Raw genomic sequence first — 26,138 nt, forward strand, 5'->3', positions numbered from 1 at the left:
TTTACGATCAACGAGCGTGATTGTATATTATAGGCACCTTGACTTTGCTTAAGTTCATGCACAAGCTTATTTAATATATTGGTATTTAATGGTGACAGCAGAAATTTCTCTTGAAATAGCAACGATTCGGAATGTAAACAAATACGGAAGGTGGAGGTAAGGAAATAAATCTCGTTGTACCAAAAAGTGTCATCAAAAAACCTTAAATAGGTGGCGCTACAATACCTAGAGTACTTGAACAAAAAAATCAAATCATAGACAGCGCGCTTCACTCCGTCAATAATGCCTAGGTCCTTAGGTACTCTAGCGCTACTCTGGAGAGATTTGGAACTATTATTTATAGCTGACAGCTGGACACTTTTGCAATAGTTCCACCATAAGAGATGTCACTCCTCTTAATTCCACACTCCATATAAACAAACTTGATGGCTGTCATTCACTATCCACATTCCACAGACAAAACACAGATGACACGCGATTTTTTGGAATTATTCGAAAACAGTGTTGCTAGCCCGCGATTTTTCAACTTTGCCGCCTTTTGCTACTGACAAGATTTGCTTGACCACGTATGTAAGGTAATCACAGTATATATCCCGGTCGATCTAAGTCTAATGAGGATTATTGATTTTCATCACACTTGCTCGAAAAAGTTCTTATTTCATGCAGGTGTACTGAAGGACAAAGGCCTATTTTGTTCCCCCGGGAGTTATGCATTGTAATTTTTTAATTATGTCACTTTTTCATACAAATCAAGTAGCATAAATGAGTTTTACTTTTATGCTGACGTTTTCATTTAACCGCCGTTTAAAATATTTTACATAATTATTAATCGTGGCTGAATGCCGAATAGGTCTGTGCCCTCGATGCTAACCTGTCAAGAAATTACAAAATGGCGGACGAATGTTTGAACTGTCACCGTATTTAAGAATTATTTCGTTTAAGATTTAGTTTTTTCTTCGCAAGTGTGATAACATTGTGTGTAACTCCGGGGGTAAGAACATTGCAAACTCGGGTCTTTAATTCCATCCAGCCAGTGGCTGCCGGGAATAATCACCCTCGTATCCAAAATTACTCTTACACAATCGTTGCACAATGTACTATCATTTATACTTTATTGCACATAAAATATTAAGTACTTAATGGTGGACTTAAAGCCTTAAAGCATTCTCTACCAGTCGACCACTGGGTCAAAAAGAGACTTTTGTTAGGTGCAGGATTATTGTAGGACTTGCGAGAGTCCAGTACTATGATAGACATTTATGAAAAAAATATTAGTGCCCGATCATCGTTTTATTAACAAACAATAGTAATATACTTCAAAAGCACACAAAATCAACCCCACATCGAAAAAGAGAGCTTAACGCGAGACGTGTTCGTAATCCTCAAGCCGAGACCTTTCGAGCTCTAGAATATTCCTTGGTGAAATCTTTTCTATAAGCAGCGGTGAATATTTCTTGGTAAAATCGTTCTTCAGTGTACAAAGGCTATGTATTAGGTTAAACAGAGATTACTTCTGACACCTTTGTTAACGTATACTAAAATCTTTATTTACATAATACATATATACAGCTCAAATCTACAATAGGCCCTTGAGGCATTGTACAGACAAGTGTAAAAATATGGGTCCACGCAACTTACTCAAAAATATGTACCAGAACTCTTAATTCGTCGACATAAGAGCTTGCAACTTGTGTGCACCCATATTTTTACACTTGACTGTACCAAGGATACTGGCGATATGTCCTCGTTGTATCGCAATGCAACGTTGTGCGAGGAAGCCACCAGCTCTTCGGATAAAACTTGTGCGCGCGCCATGGACCTAGAGTTTCAACGCCAAATGGTAGAAAATAGTACTTTCTACCGAGGCTCTTATATTTATTACGTTTCAAAATTTGTTAACATAGAAAAAGGATATGTACCGATATATTTGGCTACTTTGGCTGTCACAAACTATTCGATGCCGCCTATACCAAATAGTCTATACATGTATGTATAGTTTTATACGTTTTTGATTGCACTCATATCCTATGACATATATAAAAAAAAAGTTTGTCATTGATACGTCTATTTTTTTATCGTGTAAAGAAAATTCATATGTATAGATTGTAGTCATAAGAATTATTTCCGTTGCAGAATGGAATAAATTGTAGACGAAGTAATTAAAATCTATCCCGCGCATCATTTCGTTTCATATCAAAACGGGAGGTAAATAATACATATTGTATAAAAAACCTCATGCAGAGCGAAAACATTACAAAATAAACACAAACGGGCATTCGGCACGTTGCAGTTCTAATGATATATTCCAAATTTAAATACATTATCATCCCTTCGCACTTGAGTGTCAATGAAAATGCAACTCTATGCGCTATTGAATATGATTGAATTTAACCATACGCAATAATAACTTGCGACTTTTTGAAATGGGTGAACTCACAACGTACTAAAGTGCACCGCGGAAGCCTTCAGCACGCTTTTATTCAACCTTTTATGAGATGATATAAACTACATAAGTACAATACATTTATCCTATATACAAGTCTGTTTTATATTACAAACTAACAAATATTTACTAAAGTCAGGGCGTAAAAAAAGATTTGGTTATACATTCAGAACCCCAAGTAGCTAAGAAAAGTGACTTGCGAAGGAAGATATGGCCATGCGCGTTTTTTTTTTACCTTTTACCTCAACCACTTTGAAAATAACCTTTATATTTAATCATTTTCCAGGCCGTACAAATCTATAAGGATCTATAAGTACCCAAATAATCTGCATTATATTCCAATAAGTTATGTTTTGGTGATCCATTTAGCGATATGTCACATTTTAGGAAGTTACAGTCGAGTTCATAATTTTTTTTTCACCTTATCGCAAAGGATTAAGGTAATGTATACATATTTATGAACTCGACTATACAATTTACTGCATAATTTTTTGTACTTTTTCTCAAACTTGTAATGAAATGTTGACATGACTTACTTCAAATTAGGTCGGGAAATACTTCAAATAGTACATATCAGGTGCGATGAGTGAAGATGATATGTAAAGGAATTTCTTACAGCCTTACATACCTAGGCCTGTAAGGCAACCTTCTTTTGTTTTCAAACGTTAAATTATGGCACGTCTTGGCATTCAACCATAAAAAACCTAAATATAAGCAAAATTCTACTATTAAGCTTTTTTTTTTGTCTTTTTGTTTTTTATTTTTCTTTTTTGTGTTGTTTCAGAGTTTCAAAGAGGAACAACAATTTCATTATTTTTGCGCTACGACGCACGGTTTAGGAGATACAGCCCCATAAAGTTTTTTTTCAGTCATGGAGATATCTTTATAGGGTTGTATCTCTTAAACCGTGCGTCGTAGCTTAAAAATAATCAAATTTTCGTTCCACTTTAAGTAACCCCAAAGTAAAAATAAAAAGAAAAAAGAAAGAAAAAAAGCGTAATGGCGTGCGTGGTAGAGCCGAAATAGTATCACATTAGGACATGAAACAATCATCATCATCCTATTTTTTTTTTTAATTGTTTCATTGCATGTTTGAGAAAAGCACTATACAAATCTCGGCGAGAAACGGCGTTACCGGCCGCGTATCCCTATCCGACCTCGCTACGCTCGGCCATCTATATCTACTTGGCCTGCAACCCTTCGTTTCCCGTCCTCTATAGTGATGTACTATAGTACAAACCTTAACCTTTTGAACGCTTTATGTCATAAACACAAACATCACTCAAACGCTCCCGGGCGCGAGAGCTAACGTAAACCTTACTCGAAAGTGTGAAGGTTACTTTGACAGCGTCCGCCATAACACCTATAGTAGTCCTTGGCGTTGTGGGCACGACTAGTAACGACGCCTTTAGGTGTTCTTGGCGTTCAAAAGGTTAAATCAGAACTCTATTGATACGTATGTGGTTGGTATATCGTACTATGCCTGGAAAAGGGGATGAGTCGTGTATGCGACTAGCTATTATATAGTAAAATTATACTGCTACGGTATGCAGGGTAACGATGCGATATAAATGAAAATAAATCTAAATTAGTCATTTTTAGTACACGAAATATACCCGAGGGAGCTGACGAGCCTATTTTCAGAGTAATTGATATAAACGGCTACAGACCGCGAGCCAGGAACAGATTCCAATGACCAATCGCCTCGCGGCCGAAAACTCGTGTAGTGGTCAACGGCTAGGTATGATGAAGCCTCGTGGACGTCAACTGCCGCTCCGTTGGTGGGTTGAGGAATGGCAGCCATCGAAACACGTAAAACAAAAACAAAATTGTCATCGCCTCCCGTTTGATACTTTGTCAAATGATAGTTCAGATGCTGTTGTTACTTTAAAAAATCGTCAGCCGGTTATATCGCGGTGGTAAGAACATCAGCTGGTCGCATGAACATGTAAAAAATAAGCCCTCTACCTCTTTATCATAGCAATAACAAACCATAAAACTTTGCATGTAGCATTTCATCAGGCGTTAACGCCATCCACAGATTACGAAATTTACACATTACGCATACATTGCCACACATAAAGTGGTAAGGCGCATATTTTTTACATGTTCATTTTACAGCTGACGGTCTTTCCACCGCGATACAACCGGCTGACGGTGTTTTTTAAATTTAAAACAGCATCTAATCTATCATCTGGCTAAGTATCAGCCGGGATGCGTTGACTGACGAAATATGCTCCTGGCCCGCGGTCTACTACAAGTATCTGCCGTCGTCGCAAGTTCCGCGCAGCTTTCGTTTCCAACCGACCGCTTCTCCACACAAACGTAGCCCTCATTTTCCTCTCTGGATATCGACATTAAGGAAAATATTTTTGCAGAATTTGATGTATATTGACCATAGCTATGGCCCTACGTCTGACTTTTTCGATTTTTTGATTACTGTAAAAATCAGGAGCGAAAAATAGAGTTCATACAAATTTTTAAATGCTCGTAACTCTTATAATAATTAAAAATTAGAAAAAAAAAATTAAACGTGTGTGGTTGTGGTTGATATACAACCAATTGTGTCAAAATATTTTCAATAATGTCAATATACATTACTATTATGTTTGGGAGAGGACACTGACTTCTGTAACACAGGTTTTTACCTAGCTCAGAAGTCAGGGACTCCAACACTAAAATGTACTTACCTTAATGCCAATAAAAAATTATTTTATTTATTTATACAGAGAGGAAAATGAGGACTACGTTTGTATGAGAAGGCGACTTCGCGCGGGTCCTCCACTTTCGTCTCGAGGAAATATTTTGAAGTTTACGTTAAGATACTTTACTTCGAGTGGGCACTTGGGCATAAGTACAGTCGAGTTCATAAATATGTATACATTTTTTCACCTTATTGCAATGAATTAAGGTGAAGAAATGTATACATATTTACGAATTCGACTGTACCTGCTTCATTTTCCTTAATAAATGTTATAATAATACATAATCAATATTGGCTTGTTCACTAGGCTCAGGCATTAAGTTATTATTACTAATAGAGAAGCCATACTAATGAAATAGTCGCAATCGCAACCTGTACCACGCGACCAAAATGTCGTAAGCGCCGATAAATTCATGGCGCTTACGCGTTTAGGTCGCGAGTTTCACGCTCCAGTGGTTTCTTGTCAAAACAACTCATGGCGCAAAATACTGGTGCTCTGTGACAGTTCTATACGTAGTAATAATAGTTCAATTAGGATAGGAGAGCCGCGACATTATCTCTCCCTCGCGTCTTTTTCTAACTGTATTAAATTAGAGGGGGACGGATATTCTATCTCGCCCCGCTCCGCGGGTGACTTAACACTGTTCTTGTATAAACCATTTTAATTGCTGACATGTAAAATTCTTATATTTTATCAATAAAGGAGTATGAGCCTCTGTGCGAAGCCTACGGAATATTTCATCTCACATTTCTTATGAGTACTGGCATCCTAAAAGCGTACCGGTAGCTTTTAAAATATTTGATGGTATAAAACACTTCAGTAAAACCCTTGAGACATGTAAGAGCATTTTTAACTAGAAAACAATTTTTACAACTATTGGAAGCACTAGAAAAACTTATATTATTATGCCACTCTAAAACTAAAAAAAAAATCTTTCAAGTCATTTAGACTACTAAAATTACTAAAAAAACACTACAAAACTACATAATATAATCTACGCTGAAGTACCATTTCGCTTTAATATTAATGCCGTATAATAAAATAACGGGATATACTGCAAATTGTTCTACAATTTTAAGAATTACATGAAACGATAATTTTAGGTAAGATAAACAGTTCGAGCCATCCACGATGACGCGCAGATTTTGCCAAATATAACCTTTAAGAATATGACAACACGAGTCAAGACACACGTCTTCGTGAATGACACGATCTACATACAATTTTTTAATTATAAAATCCAACAGCAAGCAGCTAATTCGAAGCGAATTAAAGCGATAAAGTACTAAATGTAAAATTCTGACCAGTAATATATGATTACGCGCCATATTGCGGAATTTCATGGGAACTAAATTTTTCATACTAAACTGAACTGTCACTCTATACATGAGAATAACAGCGCCCTCTTGACAATAATCATATATTTCTGGTCGGGCTTTACCTACAACATATTGAACTATTCACACTTCAAACGTAAAGCAAGTTACAGGAAACCTTTAAACTACGATGTACCTTAGAACCGAACGGACGTATGTGGAACGCAAATAGTCACCACACCTGTGTTCTGGTTTTAGAGCGCTTTAATCGATTATATTCTCTATTTTAAGTTTGTGTCGATACATATCAAAACCAAAGTCGCAGATCGTTGTGAGCTTTGTACTGTTACGTTTGAAAATATCGATACGGACAAAATGCCAGAAATGTGTATACACTACCCTAATATATGGGCTATAAAGTCGTGTATACATATTTTTGGCACTTCGATCGTGCCGATGTTTTCAGACGTGACTGTACGTTCGAAACCACAAACATCTTTACAACCGAACGTTCCAAAAATATATTTACACTACCAAATACATACACGGTGTTTCGCGAGGAGCTCCAAAGATTATAACAGTGTATTCCTGATCACATTTAAAGATAACAATGTCATTTTTTATCTGGAATTCACCTAGTTTCAGAGTTAATACCAATTTAAAAAAAATCTTCGTATTGTTACTGTGTTCAAAACGCCTTTTGATAGTGATGATGTCATTATGGGTCTAAAATTTATTGATAGATGTCAAATAGTGACAAGTAGAGTCAAACCAAGATAAGTTGGCAACGATTTTGACAGCCCAGACGGCGCACGGGTTGTTTTAAAAGTCAAACTTCTATGAAATTATGACGTTTACTTGACACTTGCACCGTCTGGGCTATTAAAATCACTGCCAACTTATCTTGGTCTCACTCTAACATTTGACAAAAAATAGGTTTTACGAAAAAAAAGTATAAATTAAATTTAAGTGCCAGTACCAATATTAACGCTGTACATTTTTTATATTTTGGAGAAATTGAGTAGCAGTTTTATAAAGAGATAATTCACTATTATACCTACCTAAATAAATTTGAGTGTGGAAGATATTTTGAAATGCGAATTTTAGTGTTAATATATAACCTATACATGTGATTCATGAGACGTGAGCAGGACTACAGTCTACACAATCAGTAAATATTAATGAATCGTTTACCATCATATTAAGTAAAACAATCACGCTTCTTTTCTGTTATTTAACTTGGTGGTAAGGAAAAATTTGAGTATCTACAATCATGGACACCCAACAACACAAAGATACAATACAACACAATTAACAAAGATTAAACCTCTTTAACCGTTATGACAGCACTTTGATTATGAAGAAAATAAAATGTCACACTTGAATGAGATACGATTTTTCAAAGTAACCAGGCTTCGATGACATTCAAATTCCACGTCACCATGATGTCACGTGTCCGTCTTACGAATTTTAAATCTGACGGTCACGTGACCCCTGGCGCGAGTTTAACATTTTTTCCCCATCACAAAAAGTGCACAGCGCCGCTAAAGAAGTTTTCACTTCAAAAACATTTTTTTGGCTTAATATACATAAACTCATAAAACATGCTTTCCTTCTTTTGGCTTCAGAAATTCGTGGTAATATTCTTTAGGGTTCCTCGTGTTACACCGTGTATAGTCAGTGTCTTAGAAGGATGTAAATGTAGGTTTAAATTTGCCGGCTTGGCCCAATGTAGCCTTATAGCTAGTATAAGGCTACCAGTTTAACACTGACATACTCGACGCTAGCGATAGCGTAACTTTTTATGCATTTGAGATATATAGAAAGTAAGTTAATGTCAGTTTGACACTGTTCAGTCGTTTAAGGTGCGCGAAAATGTCCACCAATCTGACATTAATTCGGCACGGAAATAGCTCAAATTAAATACAGTTTCTGCGGTATTAGCTTTTGATATGCATTGCCCACTTCACAATCAAAAGTTTGGTACCCGATCCATTCAAATATAAACCCAATTCCTTTTATAATAGAGTGCATGTATCCTAACACCTTCTTAATAGTAATTATTCATTCTAAAATGTACTCTGAGTTATTGGAATGGAGTTGAGTTTTGAATGAACGGTGCGTAGCCCTACAAATGGCAAACAATGTTCTTTAAGTAAAACAGAAATCGTGATACCGAGAATTTGGGTTAGTTCTCTGTAAATAAGGAAATAAACAGCTATTCATATTGAAGTAAGGGCGATCAAAGAATTATTCTGAATGAGAATACCCAAATTTGTAGTGAGACAACATTGTTTTATCATTCGTTTTCAATTTACTTAAACCATAGTGTAATGTAATATTACGCTGGACGATTAAGTAGGCGTGATAGTAAGTGACAAAAAAAAAACAATTTTATTAAAAGTTCGGTGGTCCACTATCCATTATTTACTGCTTAAGTTTTGGTTTAATTTAATGTATAATTTCATTCCACCAAAAACACTTCATGTAAAATGCTAATATAGCTTTTTATGGTTCCGTACCCAAAGTGTAAAAACGGGACCCTATTACTAAGACTCCACTGTCCTGTCTATATGTCTGTCACCAGGCATCTCGTGAACGGTGAGAGCTAGACAGTTGAAATTTTCACAGATGATGTATTTCTGTTGCCGCTATAACAACAAATACTAAAAACAGAATAAAATAAATATTTAAGTTGGGCTCCCATACAACAAACTGTCATACTAATACTAATAACTAGTGGCTCTGTATGTAGACCTCGCGATAAGCTTATAAAATGTAAAAGTGAAAAGCACTTAGTTCATTGAGACAGTATCACAGTGAACTCACAACTGTCTTCAGCGACAGTAAATAGACGCTATTGGCGCTTAAGTCAATTTCCGCATTTTCAACATTTTCAAAAATCTGGATCGACAAAAAAATATTTAATCATGGAATCTGGTCACAAAACTTCATGAGAACCGGTTAAAAATTGCGACCTGTAGAGAACCTTCGCTAACACTTCGGTCAATGAAATGAAGGTACGATTTTCACCCAACAAACGCTTGTTTTTCTCGAGTTTATTACATTAGGTATCACATTTCTTTTGTAACGAAGAAATCTTACATACATCTAAACTAGAGGTATGGACACTGTGAATCTCATCTCGCTTTGTGTGGTAGGGCACAGCACAGCGGATGTCATTCCAGATCTAGAGCAGAGCCCAACTGGGGAAGTACCTCCACTTTACAGAAAACCGCAGCCAAATAACACTAGACCCTCATAGTGTTGTGTTCCTGCCGGTGAGTAAGGTTGCCAGAGCTCAACTAGGGTGCAGGGTGTTAGGATCGGGTGTCGCCACCGATCCCAGTACGGCTACCGCGAGCTTGACACTGGCGTATTCGCTAACGTCTGCGTAACTTACTTTCTATACATCTCGCCTGCACTAATATGCCAGAACGAGAAAAATGCACAGAAAGTAAGTAACGCACACGCTAGCGAATGTCAGTGACAATCCCGATTACATTCCGAGAATACATGGATGGTATACACAGCGTTTCATTTTTTTTTAAACTACGTTAATTTCGGGAAAGTGAACGGCATAGTTTTTTTTTTATAAAAAGTATTTAATAGCGTTGTTGTAACGGGAACATTATATTTAAATCCACTAAACAATTAAAAAAGATGACATATGAATGACATTTCGAATACTGATCGTCCGAGATAGTACTTGCGTTTAGAAACAAATCTATAAACTCATACTGAACACTAATCAATATGTAAACAGGCCCCAATGCAAGTGAACACGCTCGTAGTGGCCTTATCATATATCACAATCATTATTTCCAAAATTGAGTTAATTAGAATACCGGTTTCCTTGAGAAAGTTACTTAATTTAAGCTCAGAAATGCACCTTTGAAATTAATTTAAAAAAAAAAACACCGTGTATAATAGCGATTTCTAATATTTTACCGACACATTATACGGATGTTAAACTGAAATAGTTTAGTTCCAGTTTATCAGATATCTTATTGATTTGGAACGGTCAATAGCTAGAAATCGTGATAATTTTACTGTTACTTTCTAAGAATCGTAATATTTTTGAAGTGAATAAAATGCGTAACATCTTTAGCGTAACACTTATGAAATAATAATGAAAATCGGCCGAGAGCATGTCTGGCCATGCTCAGTGTAGGATTTCGTAGTTACCATTCTGTCAGAACAGGCCAAAGGGGCCTATTATTTTATTAAGTATCTTGTAATTACAGCCATAAGGGACTAAGAGAGTACCTTCGCAGCGCTTTGTACGCACGTTAAGATTTTTTGCAATAACTGAAAAACGGCTGGACCGATCATATTCGCTATAGTTTTCATTGAAAAACGATTTTTTCTAACTTTTTGAACCCATGGTTTAAAAGTTAGAGTGGAGGGGGGCATATTTTCTTACAGGGTGACTAATTAGTTCCGACAATATTAATTTTATCAAAAAAAAAAAATGTTTTTGGAGGCCTGTATTCGTTTTGAAAAACCTATCCACCCATACTCCATATATTGGGCCAAAGAAAAAATATATATAGAAGGTGGCCAAAAAATATGTGTATTCCCGTTGCCAGGGAGGTTTTGGGCTTATACTGAGCAACTTTTACTATGGGACCAAACCCGAAATAGCGAAAAATTTCTGGCTGTTTCATACATTTCAGGTAGTCCATTTTCTATGGGAGGGTAAAAAAAAAATTCACGATTTCGGGGTTGTTCCCATAGTAGAAGTTGCTCAATATTATCCCATAACCTCCCTGGCAACGGGAATGCACATATTTTTCGGCCACCTTGTATATACTTTGTGTATGGGAGCTATCAAAGAAAAAAAATGTGGTTTTTATTTTACCATCCTGTCACCATGCACGATTAATGTACTCATGCCAAATTGCAGCTTTCTAGTACTAACGATCTCTGAACAAAGCCGCAGACGAACGGACATAGCGAAACTGTAAGGGTTTCTAGGCGACTACGAATCAATTAAGTATTGCATATATTATATATTGCTTGCCTTGCTTGGTAGAACATATCTACAAAAAAAAATCGGGTTGCACTCCGGGAGTCCGGCAGAAGTGAAAACATGAATATTAACGTTGTGCATTTTTGATATTTTGGAGAAATTGAGTAGCAGTTTTATAAAGAGATAATTGTCTATTATACCTACGTAAATAAATTTGAGTGTGGGAGATATTTTGAAATGCGAATTTTAGTGTTAATATATAAAATATACAGAGTAATTCATGAGACGTGAGCAGGACTACAGCCTACACAATCAGTAAATGTCAATGTATTGTTCACCATCATATTAAGTAAAACAATCACACTTCTTTTCTGTTATTTAACTTTTTGGTCAGAAAAAATTTGAGTATCTACAATCATGGACACCCAACAACACAAAGATACAATACAACACAATACAGATTAAACCTCTTTAACCGTTATGACAGCACTTTGAGAAGAAAATAAAATATCACACTTGAATGAGATACGATTTTTCAAAAGCAACTAGGCTTCGATGACATTCAATTTGCACGTCACCATGATGTCACGTATCCGTCTTACGAATTTTCAATCTGACGGTCACATGACCCCTGACGTGAGTTAAATGTTTTTTCCCCATCACGAAAAATACACAGCGCCGCTAAAGAAATTTTCACTTCAAATATAAATAGGGATGTTGACTGTATTTAATAGTATTTTATACAATAGTGTTATAATAGAGCTTTTCAGTCCAGTACCGCGTTTGCCTAAGGTATGAGATTGAAAGGCTTGATTATATTACTATTGTATACAATACTTCTTCTACGAGTATCTACAATAATATTTTTTGATCTATAAAACCTAAATAAGTAATGAAATTTGGTAAGTATCTCAGTAGACAAAAATGTAGTAAAAAAGATATAAACGTGTCAATTTATTGACGACAGCGTATCGAAATGAATATTGTAGTTGAGTTGGGAGCCCATACATGAAAAGTACGCAATTATAGTTTGGTATACGAAATCTTAATTCAACCATTATAGTCGACGAGTCGAAATAATAAATAATTTAACACTATGCATGAAATAAGGCACCAGAAATTAACAGAGAAACGTAGAGGGCAGTTATTTTTAGACACAATTTCTATTTCATAAATCGTATAAAAATTAATATAAGCAAAACTAAATTTATGCAAATTACTTCTTATAATTCAAATAGTTTACCTGTTACAGCTCAGTACAACAATGATAAAGTAGATGAAGTATCCACTGTCAAGTTTCTAGGATTTACCATAGATAAGCATCTGCACTGGAAAGATCATGTCGAACAAATTTGCAACCGGCTAAACAGATTTGTGTTTGCTCTCCGAAGACTCAGGGACACGGTCTCATTAGGGGCTGCTCTGACGGCTTATCATGGATACGTGTCCTCTGTTCTTCACTACGGGCTAATTCTGTGGGGTAGGTCTGTCAATGTAGAGAGAGAGAGTTTTTAAAATACAGAAAAAATGTGTAAGGGCTATTTGTCATGCTAGTCCTGATGATCCTTGTGTTCCCTTATTTGAAAAGCTGCATATTCTTCCCTTACCCTGCTTATACATAAGAGAAATATCTTTATTTGTTAATAACCACCGTGCACTTTTTTCTAAACGTAGTGATGTTATGCATAGGCAGAAAAGGCAGAAATTTGTAAATCTACTTTTTAAACCACGTGGACGTAAAATGATTTATGAAAAAAATGTATATAACATGTGTATATTAATTTATAATAGACTACCTGATGACTTAAAGATACTCAGAGGCAACATATTCAAGCGTAAGTTGACTAGCTGGCTTTTGGACAGATGCTTTTATAGTATTAAGGATTATTTGAATAACTGACTTTGCAATTATTTTTCATTGACATTTTCATATTTTTTACTAATTATTATATTATTCTTTATTCATGTTTGTATTGATTTATGATTTGATGTTAGAATGTGCTCCTCTATAATCTATAATCTTTGCATGTCTGCACGCAGACTGAATACACTGGAACTTTGTTTTTTTTTTTGTACCAATATGATCTGCATGTATATACGTGTATTCTGCGCAAATAAATTCTTTGAATCTTTGAATCTTTGTACTTAATGAAGAGTAGGTCAACTTGACGTCATTTGCTAGTAGTTCATATAAATTCCGACAGTTCGAAATAACTGATTTGACTAGTCGTCAAACACCCTATTGAGAGATATCCACTGTTGGGTGTTTGACTACAAGCTGGAACCAAACCTCGCGCGCTAACAACGCCTACGATTATTAAATAGAAATTGTGTCTAAAAATAAATGCTGTCTAAGTTTTTCTGTTAATATTCTGGTGCTTTGAAATAATTTATTATACATACAGTCAACATCTCTACCCATAGCGTATTTTTTTCTTCCTTGTCACGTCCTAGTTTTAGTTCGTAAGGGCTCTCGATAAAATTGCAAGGCGGCCACAAAGGCCTTTGTATCTACCTTAGAGATTGTTTCTCGGCACTCGACATTCTACGTCCCTATTTGCGGTACGTACTAACAGCGCTCTTACTGATCATCTCTGTACCTTATGTCTTCGTAATAAGGTTTAAATTGAGTCAGTGAACCGGGGGCCTACCGCGAACACCGAAGTTCGCAAATTGCAGGCATCTTTGTCACTCTTATAACGCCTTAATCAGAGTAAAAGAGACATATGCCCGCAATTTGCGAACTTCGGTGTTCGCTCAGGGTTGACAATAGTACTAACAACAACACTTAACTGACCTATGGCAATCCTTACTCCGTTGCAATAAGAGCTAAGAATAGTCATTTAATAGTGTCGACGATAGTGCCGTAGCCGTCCTCATGTCAATTAGTCTCATTAGCCAACGCTTCAACGCTCATGTTTGCCTGGTATTTTTATATCCGGACGATCCAAGTTAAACATGTTTCTAGGTTATTTTTATGTATATATGAATATTCTAGTTCTTTGCAATTTTGCACTATTAGGGAGTACTGAAATAGTTGTTTTGTGTAATTGATACCAGTTAAATTTAGTGAGACGTTTATAAATTATAACAGAAGCGATAGGGAGCGTGCATGAACTATAGGAGGCAGCACAGGAGCCGTCAGATTTTTGACGCGAGTCGTAAATGTGATGTTTTTTGTTCCGATGTAGCCCACAAGATGGCAGAACCTACTATGCACAAGAAAACACTTGACGTGAATATGTGCTTATTTATGGTTCCGATTCAGACCACAAGATGGCAGACCCTCCAACGCGCACGGTCCCTATATCATTCGTGATTATTGTCAGAATTATTTTTTATTGGACAGTGGACCGCTGACCACAGGTCTACTTGTATGGAAATCTCCACACAAAAGATCCCGTTTCATTGCTAATGAGTGTACTTTAAACGACATAGTTAACTGACCAGCTGCAATATGAAATAGAGTTAGCGTCTGTAAGGGTAGTAGATTGGAACCTGCATTAACCTAAAACTCAAATAACCGAACTTGTTTCAAGTGTTTTGTGTAGCGGGCTGCAAAATTGCTTGGACACGTTATGAATGAATTCATTTAACGAGTGTCTTAAGTTCTACTGTTGATACTCTCTACAAGTCCATTATTGGCGGGGCAGCGCCTAAACAAAGTGATGGACATATTGCTACTTCCTTCACTCTTGTTTCAAACATACAAGTGTGAAAGAAAAGTCATATGAGACAGCTCGTCAGTTTGATTTGGAATTTAGTAGACTACCCTTACTTGCGCTAAAGTCAGTCTTATTATTATAGTAAGGCAAATCGCACGCATTAGCTTTATTTGATATTTAGGAAATTGTTTTACTTAAGGATTATTTATACTAAATGAGAAGTGGCTAAGTGAACAAAATGTTTAAACTTATCTAGAGTTAGACCAAGATAACTCTGCAACGATTTTGATAGCAAAATCCTAATTCGAGTTATCTTGATCTAACTCTAAACTTATCTAAATGAAAGCATTTGTAACTCTTTTTACTAATTAACAACATAAAATATCTTTAACATTGCGACTTCAAAGTCTTCAAACTTATCAGTTGCAGGCGCAAATAAAAAGGATAAATATTTATTTATTTTTCTCCTTTTTGAAGTCGGTTTTCTTTTTAAGAATCGCATTCGGAGTCTTATTAGCTATGCCATTACCTTTTAGGCTGCGTTTCGACCAGAGCTGTGCGAGGATACGTTGCGAGGGATGTATTTGTTACGAACCAATAGAATCACTTCATTTGTGTTGCAGTAATCCCATTGGTCCATAAAAACACATCCCTCGCAATGCATCCTCGCACATCTCTGGTCAAAACGCAATCTTAGTGCCAGGTAGCTCGTCGGGGCGTGCAGCGTGGCGTCGGGCTCACAAGTGATGTGAGCAGCGTGCACTAAGGCCGCTCCTATACGTTTGCATTTGTTTAACATGCACGCCGCACGCCCCGCCACGATGCACGTCCACTCAGGTCTTACACTTAGGCGAAATAAAAGAAAAACAAATGCCGCTAGCGCGCGCGTTTCACCCATCAAAACTGCTAACACTCAATCACTCTACTGGCTATCTGTAAATCTTATTTCATTGCAATAAGGTTTACAATATCCTCCTAAGTCCCGGTGTCCTTTTAAAAGAACAATTCCAAAACAAATTGTGGAATAAGGCTGCGGTTTCAACAGAGATTTGCGAGGATGCGTAGCGAGGAATATGTTTGTTAAGAAACGATATAATATTGTCCCGTAGAGCTGCACTGAGCGATAGGTAAATAAAGTGATTCTATTGGATCTTAACAAACACATCCCTGCCTAACGCAACGGCAGCCTAAAAGGATGTTCCAAATACAAAACTGCATAAATGACTTTGGGACTTAGGATAGACCAGCCAAGTCACCTCAGGTAAAGCCGACGTGAACTTGACGTAGCACAGATCCTCGTATATCTCCTCGACGCGGTCCTCGCAGGATGCGCTGGGTATCGTGAACTGGACCCAGGGGACTTCGGGCGTGGTGGTGTGCGGGCACTCGAGTCTTCTCGGCGTCTCGAGCGAGACAGCGCTACACCGTTGTGATGGTAAAGTTGGTGGTCTAACAGTGGCGGATTTGCAGTGATTTGTACCTCAGGCCCTGTAGTAAGTACTGGCTAGGCTTAGTAACCTTTCCCAGCACTCATTATATCAACTGCCTCTAATATCTGGCCGCTCCAGGGCCGGGGCAAATCCGCCACTTGACTGTGGTCTAACCTTTCGTATGTTCGGGTGCGAGTCACACGAACCCGCTACTCAAAAACCGCCCCCATGTATCGAAGTTGCGCTCTCATTCTAAAAAGACATGCTTAAATTACATGACACTTTGCATCAATCTTTACATAACCCCTCCGCTGTGGAAAGCAAGGCTCGGAAACCGATAAAAACATTTCGATTTCGTTCGTTAAAACGTTATTTTTAAACCGGTTTTAGGGAGAACATTTCCATAAAGTTCTTGTCAGATTTACCGGATTAGAACAATAAAAACCGGTTTCTACCGATGTGAGTATCTTTGTTCAGGCCGGATGAACCGGTTTATTTAGGTTACAATAAAGTTCTTGAAACGCTCGCGTTCTTATGAAAGTTCGGAGTAAAACCAAAATAAACCGGTAATTAACGTTATTTTTATAACCGGTTATGTTATTGTTATTTTAGAATGTCGTTTTAAAATGAGAGCGTATCGGTTGTATGGCAGCGTCCAGGTTCGTGCAAATCTTAACCTCATGGTTTTAATTTTAATATAACAGCATTTTTTCTATACGGCATACGAAGGGTTAAAACTAGAACTCGACTCAGTTTTTAAGAATAATCATTTCTAGTTGAAGCTCAAGGTTATTTGTAACTAAAGAAGAGACGCTTTCCATATAGATTTTCGTACATTGACCCGCCTGTTGACATCTAATCCACTCGCATATATTGCTATCAAGCTTTTAAAGTAAATTTCACCAAAGCAAGTGAGTTTTTAAAGTAAAAAAAAAAAAAAAGGAAGTAGTAGTGTAAGTAACAATAAGAATATGTTTTTTTAATTGGTATTAACTTTGAAACTCGGCGAAACCCAGACAAAATTGTGACATTTTAGTCTTTAAATGTGATCAGGAATACACTGTTAAAATGTTTCGGGTTCTTCGTGTTACACTGTGTATAATAATGCGAGTGCAATAGAGGTGTCAACAGGCAGATCAATGTACGAAAATCTATATGGAAAGCGTCTCAGCTTTAGGTAAGTTACCTAATGTTACCATGTAGCTCAGTTTTACTCCAAAAAGTAGTTAACCGCGGTGTGGATGCACCTTAACCCCTTGCTTCCCACCGTGATAGATAACATTGAACTCCAAATTTAAAACATCTAGGTCGTTTTTTCACTGGTAAATTCAGACCCAGAGTTAGCCCCTGAGCGCCAGATTTACGTGAAACTGAGTCGAATTCTTCTTTAGACTTAAATATTCGAGTAAAACACACCAATAGCATAATCTGAAATACCTATTCCTTAAATCTATTACATGACAATGTAAACAAAATTATTTAAACGCTGCCAAAATTGTCATTTCAGTGCCAGGTCGAATTAGAAAAATCCGAATTGTGTTCTTAAACAGTTATTTGAAGATTAAGATGAGGTTGGCCGAAATAAATATATTAAACGTTCAATTATTTCGAGATAATTTTATGTACGGGCTTCGAGCAACACCCGGAGGGGAGTCGGCATTCGCACTATTTCCCCTCTGCCGAAGCACATGCCCAACTGGGCATAACGCGGTGCGTGTTGTCTCGTCCGTACACAAAAAGAGATCGAGGTGTGCAAGATTTATCTTTGACTTGTGTCATTTTTTATTCGTGTCGCATTAGGTTCAGTACCCCTAGTGTATATTTGATCGACATCATAACGTGACGAACGCGTTTGCGTTAAGTCTCATTTTGTATAGGATTTTGAGTTTCCAAAACGTCCCGCTTGGCGCGCTCTTTCTAAATCCAATACAAAATGAGACTAAACGCAAACGCGTACGTCACGTATCGAAATCGAATTTATTTACACTAGGGGTACTGAATACTGATTGGATTTTGTATGTAGTGAGTGAGAAGTGCAACTGTGTGCACCTTTCCCTCGCAAAAAATGACAGAACAATTTGTACGGTAAGATATCGCTTGGGTTCCTCCCTTCCGACGAGTCGGAAGCCGGTGTTGCTCGAAGTGTATATTAGTTCGTGTCATCCACGACGATGCGCAAATTTGTCAAATCTAACTTTTAAAGACATGAGAATACGTGTAAAGGTACAGTCAGCGTCAAATAATTCGTAGCAGTCAAAGTGGCCAAATAGTTCGGTACACCATACTAAATATATGGTGTACCGAACTATTTGGCTACTTTGTCTGCTACGAAGTATTTGACGCTGACTGTACACCTCTTCGCGAATGACACGATCTATATTCGAGTTATCTTAGGTAGGTAACGTTGCTACATAGTTTGAGTGGAGAACCATCGGTCTATCTCACATTAAAAATAAACCATATCTGCTCATATTCATTATTGAGAAAGGACAGAGCAAAGGGTCCCATGGCTCCAATACCTAATGGCCATTCCTACCGACTAAGGGCTGTTTTAGACGGCAGGCGAACTCGCATGCGATTTTAGTTACATTGCGGACTATTGAAGTTACAACCAATCCGGCGGACCAATCAAATACCGTAATGTAATGAAACTCGCATGCGATTTTAGTTACATTGCGGACTATTGAAGTTACAACCAATCCGGCGGACCAATCAAATACCGTAATGTAATGAAACTCGCATGCGATTTTAGTTACATTGCGGACTATTGAAGTTACAACCAATCCGGCGGACCAATCAAATACCGTAATGTAATGAAACTCGCATGCGATTTTAGTTACATTGCGGACTATTGAAGTTACAACCAATCCGGCGGACCAATCAAATACCGTAATGTAATGAAACTCGCATGCGATTTTAGTTACATTGCGGACTATTGAAGTTACAACCAATCCGGCGGACCAATCAAATACCGTAATGTAATGAAACTCGCATGCGATTTTAGTTACATTGCGTTGCGGACTATTGAAGTTACAACCAATCCGGCGGACCAATCAAATACCGTAATGTAATGAAACTCGCATGCGAGTTCTCGCACCGTGTAAATGAGCCCTAAGGGACCCTTTGTTAGGCATTGTGACATTAGTAAATCCTGAAAGAAAGTCGTCGATTAATTATCAATATACTTTAGTGTCCGACAGAAACTGTTTTTTGTTTCTGACACAAAAACCAAAGGTTCGGCTTTGTTCTAGTTTTGTCTTAAACTGAACTCTCGGCCGAAACATGCCTTTTATGCCGAAATCTGCTGAAACCAAAATTTCAGTCTGACACTATTAAATATACAGAAAGAAAGAGAAATGTAAAGAGTACTTACACGGACTGCAGATCTTTGTAGATATCTTCCTCCGACTGGGTCCTGTGAGCCGAGAAGGGCCTGCAAACAATATTGACAGTTACCTACAGATACTTTTTATCTGATACTTAAGATTTTGTCGAAGTAAATCATTATTAAATAGTAATTTTACTTTTAACACATCCTTTTCGTAGCGCTATGCTCCCAGCCTTTTCCCGCTTTATAGAGGAAAACGACTAGGTACGAGCTGTGAACCCGCCGAGCGAGCTCCCGGCACTCAATGTGTTAAAATTAGAAAGTAAATAAAGTATTTAGTTACGGTAAAAACGATCATAACTTCGGTTGTATGACGGGGGCTAGGTTCGTATTACTCTTAAAAGTTTGACAGATCAAAGGTCAATTATCTTGAATCAAAGATAACTTACTTGATGCCCTTAGCGAGTGCCTTGGAACATTGACTCAGCTTCGCCAATGTGCGAAGGGCGCGATGGAAGTTTAACGGATCGAACAGCATGGACGGGTCGAAGAGGTCCGTCTCGCGCCACTCGAACATCTCATCACACATTTTGAGGAACGCCCATGCACTTGGATCAAAGAGGGAACTTACTTGATGCCCTTGGCGAGTGCCTTGGGACATTGACTCAGCTTGGCCAAAGTGTATAGGACGTGATAGAAGTTCGACAGGTCGTACAGCATGGACGGGTCGAAGAGGTCCGTCTGTCGCAGTTCGAACACCACGTCGCACATTTTGAAGTACGCCTCAATGTTTCCCATGCACTTGGATTAAAGATAACTTACTTGATGGCCTTAGCTAGTGCCTTGGGACATTGACTCAGGTTCGCCAAGGTGCACAGGACGCAATGGAAGTTCAACAAATCGAACAGCATGGACGGGCCGATGAGGTCCATCTCGCCCAGCTCGAACACATCGTCGCACATTCTGAGAAACACATCAATTTTCCCCATGCACATGGATCAAGGAGGGAACTTACTTGATGCCCTTAGCGAGTGCCTTGGGACATTGACTCAGCTTCGCCAACGTGCAGAGGACGCGATGGAAGTTCGACAGATCGAACAGCATGGACGGGTCGAAGAGGTCCGTCTCTCGCAGTTCGAACACTTCGTCGCACATTTTGAGGAACACCTTGATGTTCCTCATGCAAAGGAACTGTGGACAAACAAAATGGTCATTAGCTTTTTACCTTTATTAGGTGAAATGAGAGAAGACGTGCAAGAATCAACCAATAGTCCACCGACTCATTAGTGTAATCCGCTGGCGTATAGCACATATCTATAGGATCTTACCATCTATGGGCCGCTCCGATATAGGTATTCTAATATGTGTATATTTCTAACACACACACAGCACAGTCATAGCCATAGACAGGCATAACCTAGTGCAGGTGTCATGGGCAATTTCTATACGTTAAAACAACATTTAGCAGTGTTTAACCAGAATAAGTTTACTTAACCTTGTTTTAATTATTATAAGTTTCACTGTATCAATAAACTATTTTGACTTTGTTTTGTTTCTTTTTTAATGCTTTGATTTTCAGAAAAAAGTGTAACTTTTTGGTTATTTCGACTCGAATCAAAAGGGCTATCGAATATAAGTGTCGCAGTTTTTCATACAAATCTTGGGTGTCATTTTTGTGACGGTCCATGTAGAATGTATGTAAAAATGCGTCAGAAACTGACATTTTTTTCTTTCTAAAATCGATAGTCCTCCTGATTCTGACTCAGTAGAAATAACTCAAAGATGATGGTTTTTCTAAAAAAAGCAAATAATGGTACACTTTTAACTGAAAATGCCCTGATACGTCTCAGTCTCTGATGCGTTTTTTTTATTCTCGTGCAAAATAGGCATTTATCAGAATCCTTAACACAATCGGTGTTTGCGCACGTTTCCTTAACTGATTTCTATCTTACGTACGTAGGACAATAGAGAAATAATAAGAATAGAGTGCTCACTCCATACACCAGTTTTTAAATCGACGTAATCGACATCTAGCATCGAGTATCGGAATTATCAGTACCGCTATTTGACACTAGATGTCTCGGGTGTCGCGACTGACGAAAATTGTATTTTTCGACAATTTACAACTAACATTACAAGCAGAAGGAGTTGAAAATAGAGTTCAGGTTAATCCGGTTATAATATTACCTGAAAATTATTGAGCATTAGACTTTTCGTTCGTCGCGACATCTATTGTCAAGTAGCATTACTGATAATTTCGCTACTCGATGTCAGATGTCGACTTCGAAAATAATATCGTTTTGGTACCAAAACTGATGTATGGAGTGAGCACTCTATGCTTACTTCTTATTTCTCTATGGTCGTACTGTGTTCCAACGGATACTGATATCTGTACGAGATAGCAGTGCCATTGTTAAATGCAGATTATCAACAAATGCAATGCTGTTAAGTCGCCATCGGATATATCGGGGCGGCCAAGGTGCTCAAAAATATCTCAACACGCACTAACGTCTCGCTCGATAATAAAGGCTTTGTTCAGTATTTGTGGCTTTGTATTTGTGAATACCATGGCCGCTCTGATATATCTGATGGCTACTGTTGAAAACGATCTGCAGGTTTATTCTCTCAACAATAAGTTGACTTTATTTTTTTATTTATCGTATGGCGTTTACACACTGGTTACATATATATAAAAAACTTAATTCAAAATTTACATTTCTGCAGATAAATACTCGCATCTTATGTCAGGTGTTTAAAATCCTCAGCTGGTCCGTTGTATTTCGTGACGGGGCACTCGAATACCATTGTGCTGCACCGTCTGCTCTGGGTGTCCACATTCGCACGCCGCAGACTCGCTCCACCCCCACTTGTGCCAGAGGTACGCACAGTTACCGAAGCCAGTTCTGAGGCGGTTAAGTCTGCACCATATTTCTCGGCTTTCCGGGAACCCTTGAGGCCGTTTCCCTGGGTCCAACTCAAAAATGGTGTTGTCTACACTATGCTGAGCCTCCCATTCTCTCATCCACGCTTGGTTGTCCTGGTGTGATGGGATGTGGGTGTGAAAGATTTTGGCCGGTGGGTTTCGAGACTTGAGTCGGGTGTTTTGAAGACTGCTCAGGTCCTTATGTATCGGCAGTGAAGAATTGCCGGATAGAAGTAGTAGAATAAGTTGAGTAAGTGTAGGAGTTGAAAATGGAGTTCCGGTTACTCTGGTTACAATATTAGCGGAAACTCGTTGAGCATTAGACTTTTTGTTTGCCGCGATATCTATTGACGAGTAGCAGTACTGAGAGTTCCGCTACTCGATGCTAGATATCGACTGCGTATATAATAAGCATCTTGGTACCAAAACTGATGTATGGAGTGAGCACTCTGTTACTTCTTATTTCTCTATGATCTAACGAAGTAACAGTATTTTTTCTATGAAATTCCATTTCGGGAGAAAACGGTTTCCACTGACTAATTTTGATGTCGATCGAATATATTCTAGGTTTCTAGGTCTCGCTTTTTGAAAAAAAAAAAGTTTTGCAAATTTTGAAAAAAAGAAACTGTGAACCTAGTTTTTAATTGTGTTAACAACATACTAAAAAATCATGGAAAATGTAAAATACTTAGAAGTGGAAAAACTTTTTTCTTTTTAACACGCTTTTATTAGGTCGACCTGTATGTAACTATGTAATGGAATCTAAGGTAACTAATTTAACCATCTTCCAAGGATTGTAGCGTCATGAAAATTGGCAGCTGTATGTAGATTTGATGACCATACAATATGGTACTGTCGAACTGATCTGATGATGGAGCCGGAAGATATGAACTGGAACTTCATGATGGAACATCGTATCATAGCTGTGTTTGGATTTGTTAGAAAAGTCTTGTAATGAACTTGGACCACGATTAGGTTTCAAGGTCTGATGATGAAGCCGGAAGATAGGCACTGGCATTCCATGATGGAATATCGTATCATAGTCGTGTTTGCACTTGTGAGAAAGGTCACGTAATGGAAATTTTACGTGCATTTATTAATGCGTGTTTTCCTAGTGTTTTAAACTATTAATTTATTATAGGGACGATCACGTTGCTATTCATATAACGGGTAACTGTATTATTATCTATTCCGTATTCTTACCAGCTAAAGAAGTCTTTTGTGAATATTTCTCAGAACAGATACGTTATCTTTGTGAAGGCAGTCTTTACCATGACAGTTGCGATGGCAGATATTGAGCGATTTAATCTAAAGTGGTTCTGAGGTAAACAAATTATTCAATAAAAGTATCTAATAAGAATAACTATTTTAAGTTACTGCCATAATAGTTATTTACGATACTAGTGCGGAAAATAGGAAATTCTAACGAGTGGCGATTAAAACACGCCCAAGACCGGGCTGCGTGGCAAAAACTGGATGATGCCTTTACCCATAAGGGGATCCCAAAATAAAATACTTAAAATTAAGAAAAATATTTATACTATGACAAAACATTTGAATATAATTACATAATTATCTATATTTTAAGTGTTTAGCATGCAACATAGGAAGCAGAGATCGTAAATAAAGGCTATTTTATTTTATTTCTGTGTATCGTACATCATTTTACAGTACATATCACTACATATGCACGGAAAGTGCTTATTCCCGCACTAGTGCGGTGCCTTCGGTCGTGTTTTAATTTATCGCCACTCGTTGCGAATTTCCCACTTTCCACACTTGTATCGTAATAGTGCATTACGATACAAGTGCAAAAAATAGGAAATTCGCAACGAGTGGCGATAAATTAAAACACGACCAAAGGGAGTGTTCTAAATCGACACGAGTTGCGATTTACCTATTCGCACATGTATCGTACAACGTTTTACAGTACATTTTATACTACATATGCCCTTTAAATTTTCGACATAGTTACGTAATGTGCTTATTATCGCACTAGTGCGGTAAAGTAGCTCCATATGTACTGTAAAACACTATTAAAACACTTAATTTTTTCCGACTGTACTTGGTACCAGATTATTCTATTCTTCTTTATTACCTCTTCACACTTGGACCGCTAAACCGATTTAGATGATATTTGGTACAGAGATAGTTGGAGGCCCGGGGAAGGTCATAGGATAGTTTGATCAATCATCATCATCATTCCACGCAGACGAATTCGCGAGCAAGGCTCGGAAACCGGTTAAATTTCCAAACCGTTATCATGTACTTTGCGCAAAACCTTTTATTTAGATTTCGTTTGTAAAACCCTTACTTTTAAACCGCTTTCTAGGAGAACATTTTCATAAAGTACTTGTCAAATAACAGGTTTAAAGCAATAAAAACCGGTTTCTTCCTATGTAGGTGTCTTTTGTTTACGTGGTACACCACCAGGCCGGACGGCCGTCTTGACGCTCATCGAATAAACAGGTTTATTTAGGCTATTAGATTACAACAAAGTTCTTAAAACGTTTGTGCTCTTATGAACGTTCGGAGTATAACCAAAATAAACCGGTATTTACCGCTGTTTTTAAAAACGGTTCCAAGCCATATTCGCGGGCAGAAGAAATATTATAAAATGCGAAATGTAGGCAAATGTGTGGAGATTGAGCCCCGGGAAAGGATACGCGGATGAAGTCGAGGGCAGATGCTAAACTCAGACCAAGATAAGTTAGCAGCGGTTTTGACAGCCCAGACAGTGCAAATGTTATTTTAAATGACAAACTTCTATGAAATTATGACGAATACTTAACACTGACTGACTCTAGCGTGTGTATATTTTTGGCGCGTTCTAATGTATAGCAATGTAGCGTTAAATTTAACATCATATATTCAATGTACTTATATTGTATAATACAATGTACTGTAAGTAAAGTAGGTAAAGAGGAAGGAAGCCGACGTTCTTATCTTGTTTTTTTTTTGCTTTTTACCTTAAAGCGATATTAAGGCGTTCTATAAATAGCCAAGTGGCGAAAACACTTAATTATAGATTATCCTTTTTTTTAAGATACACGAGGCAAACTAGCTACTTGTATTTTACCCCCAACACAAAAAGAGGGGTATTATATGTTAGATGCTAATGTCTGTCTCTCTGTCAGTCTGTGTGTCTGTCTGTGGAATCGTAGCTCTCAAACCTTAGAGCATTTAACCAACCGGAGTCACCTTTAAGAGCTTACCCCATCTGTCGAAAACCTCGGCCATATTCACGTCATACTTATTGTATGGACTGATGTTTATCTGACATTTGCTATTTGTAAGTTACATACGGTCAGCTGCAGAGAAAAAGCACCACCCCCCATACAAAATTTCTATGC

The 26,138-nt window shown here is 37.7% G+C and overlaps 1 protein-coding gene across 1 annotated transcript in view; it reads right to left on the reverse strand.

Moving 5' to 3' along the window:
• The window catches only part of LOC133525193 (protein vav), a 75,047-nt gene that overhangs the window by 47,217 nt on the left and 1,692 nt on the right, over positions 1–26,138 (reverse strand). The window contains exons 2-4 of the mRNA XM_061861477.1: positions 20,878–21,053; positions 19,908–19,967; positions 16,361–16,523 (exon numbers count right to left, since the gene is read on the reverse strand). Coding sequence (XP_061717461.1) covers positions 16,361–16,523; positions 19,908–19,967; positions 20,878–21,053 — 399 coding nt within the window. The remainder of the gene's footprint in view (positions 1–16,360; positions 16,524–19,907; positions 19,968–20,877; positions 21,054–26,138) is intronic.

This window comes from Cydia pomonella, chromosome 1, assembly GCF_033807575.1.
Source record: "Cydia pomonella isolate Wapato2018A chromosome 1, ilCydPomo1, whole genome shotgun sequence".
In the NCBI taxonomy this organism is placed as follows: Eukaryota; Metazoa; Arthropoda; class Insecta; order Lepidoptera; family Tortricidae; genus Cydia; species Cydia pomonella.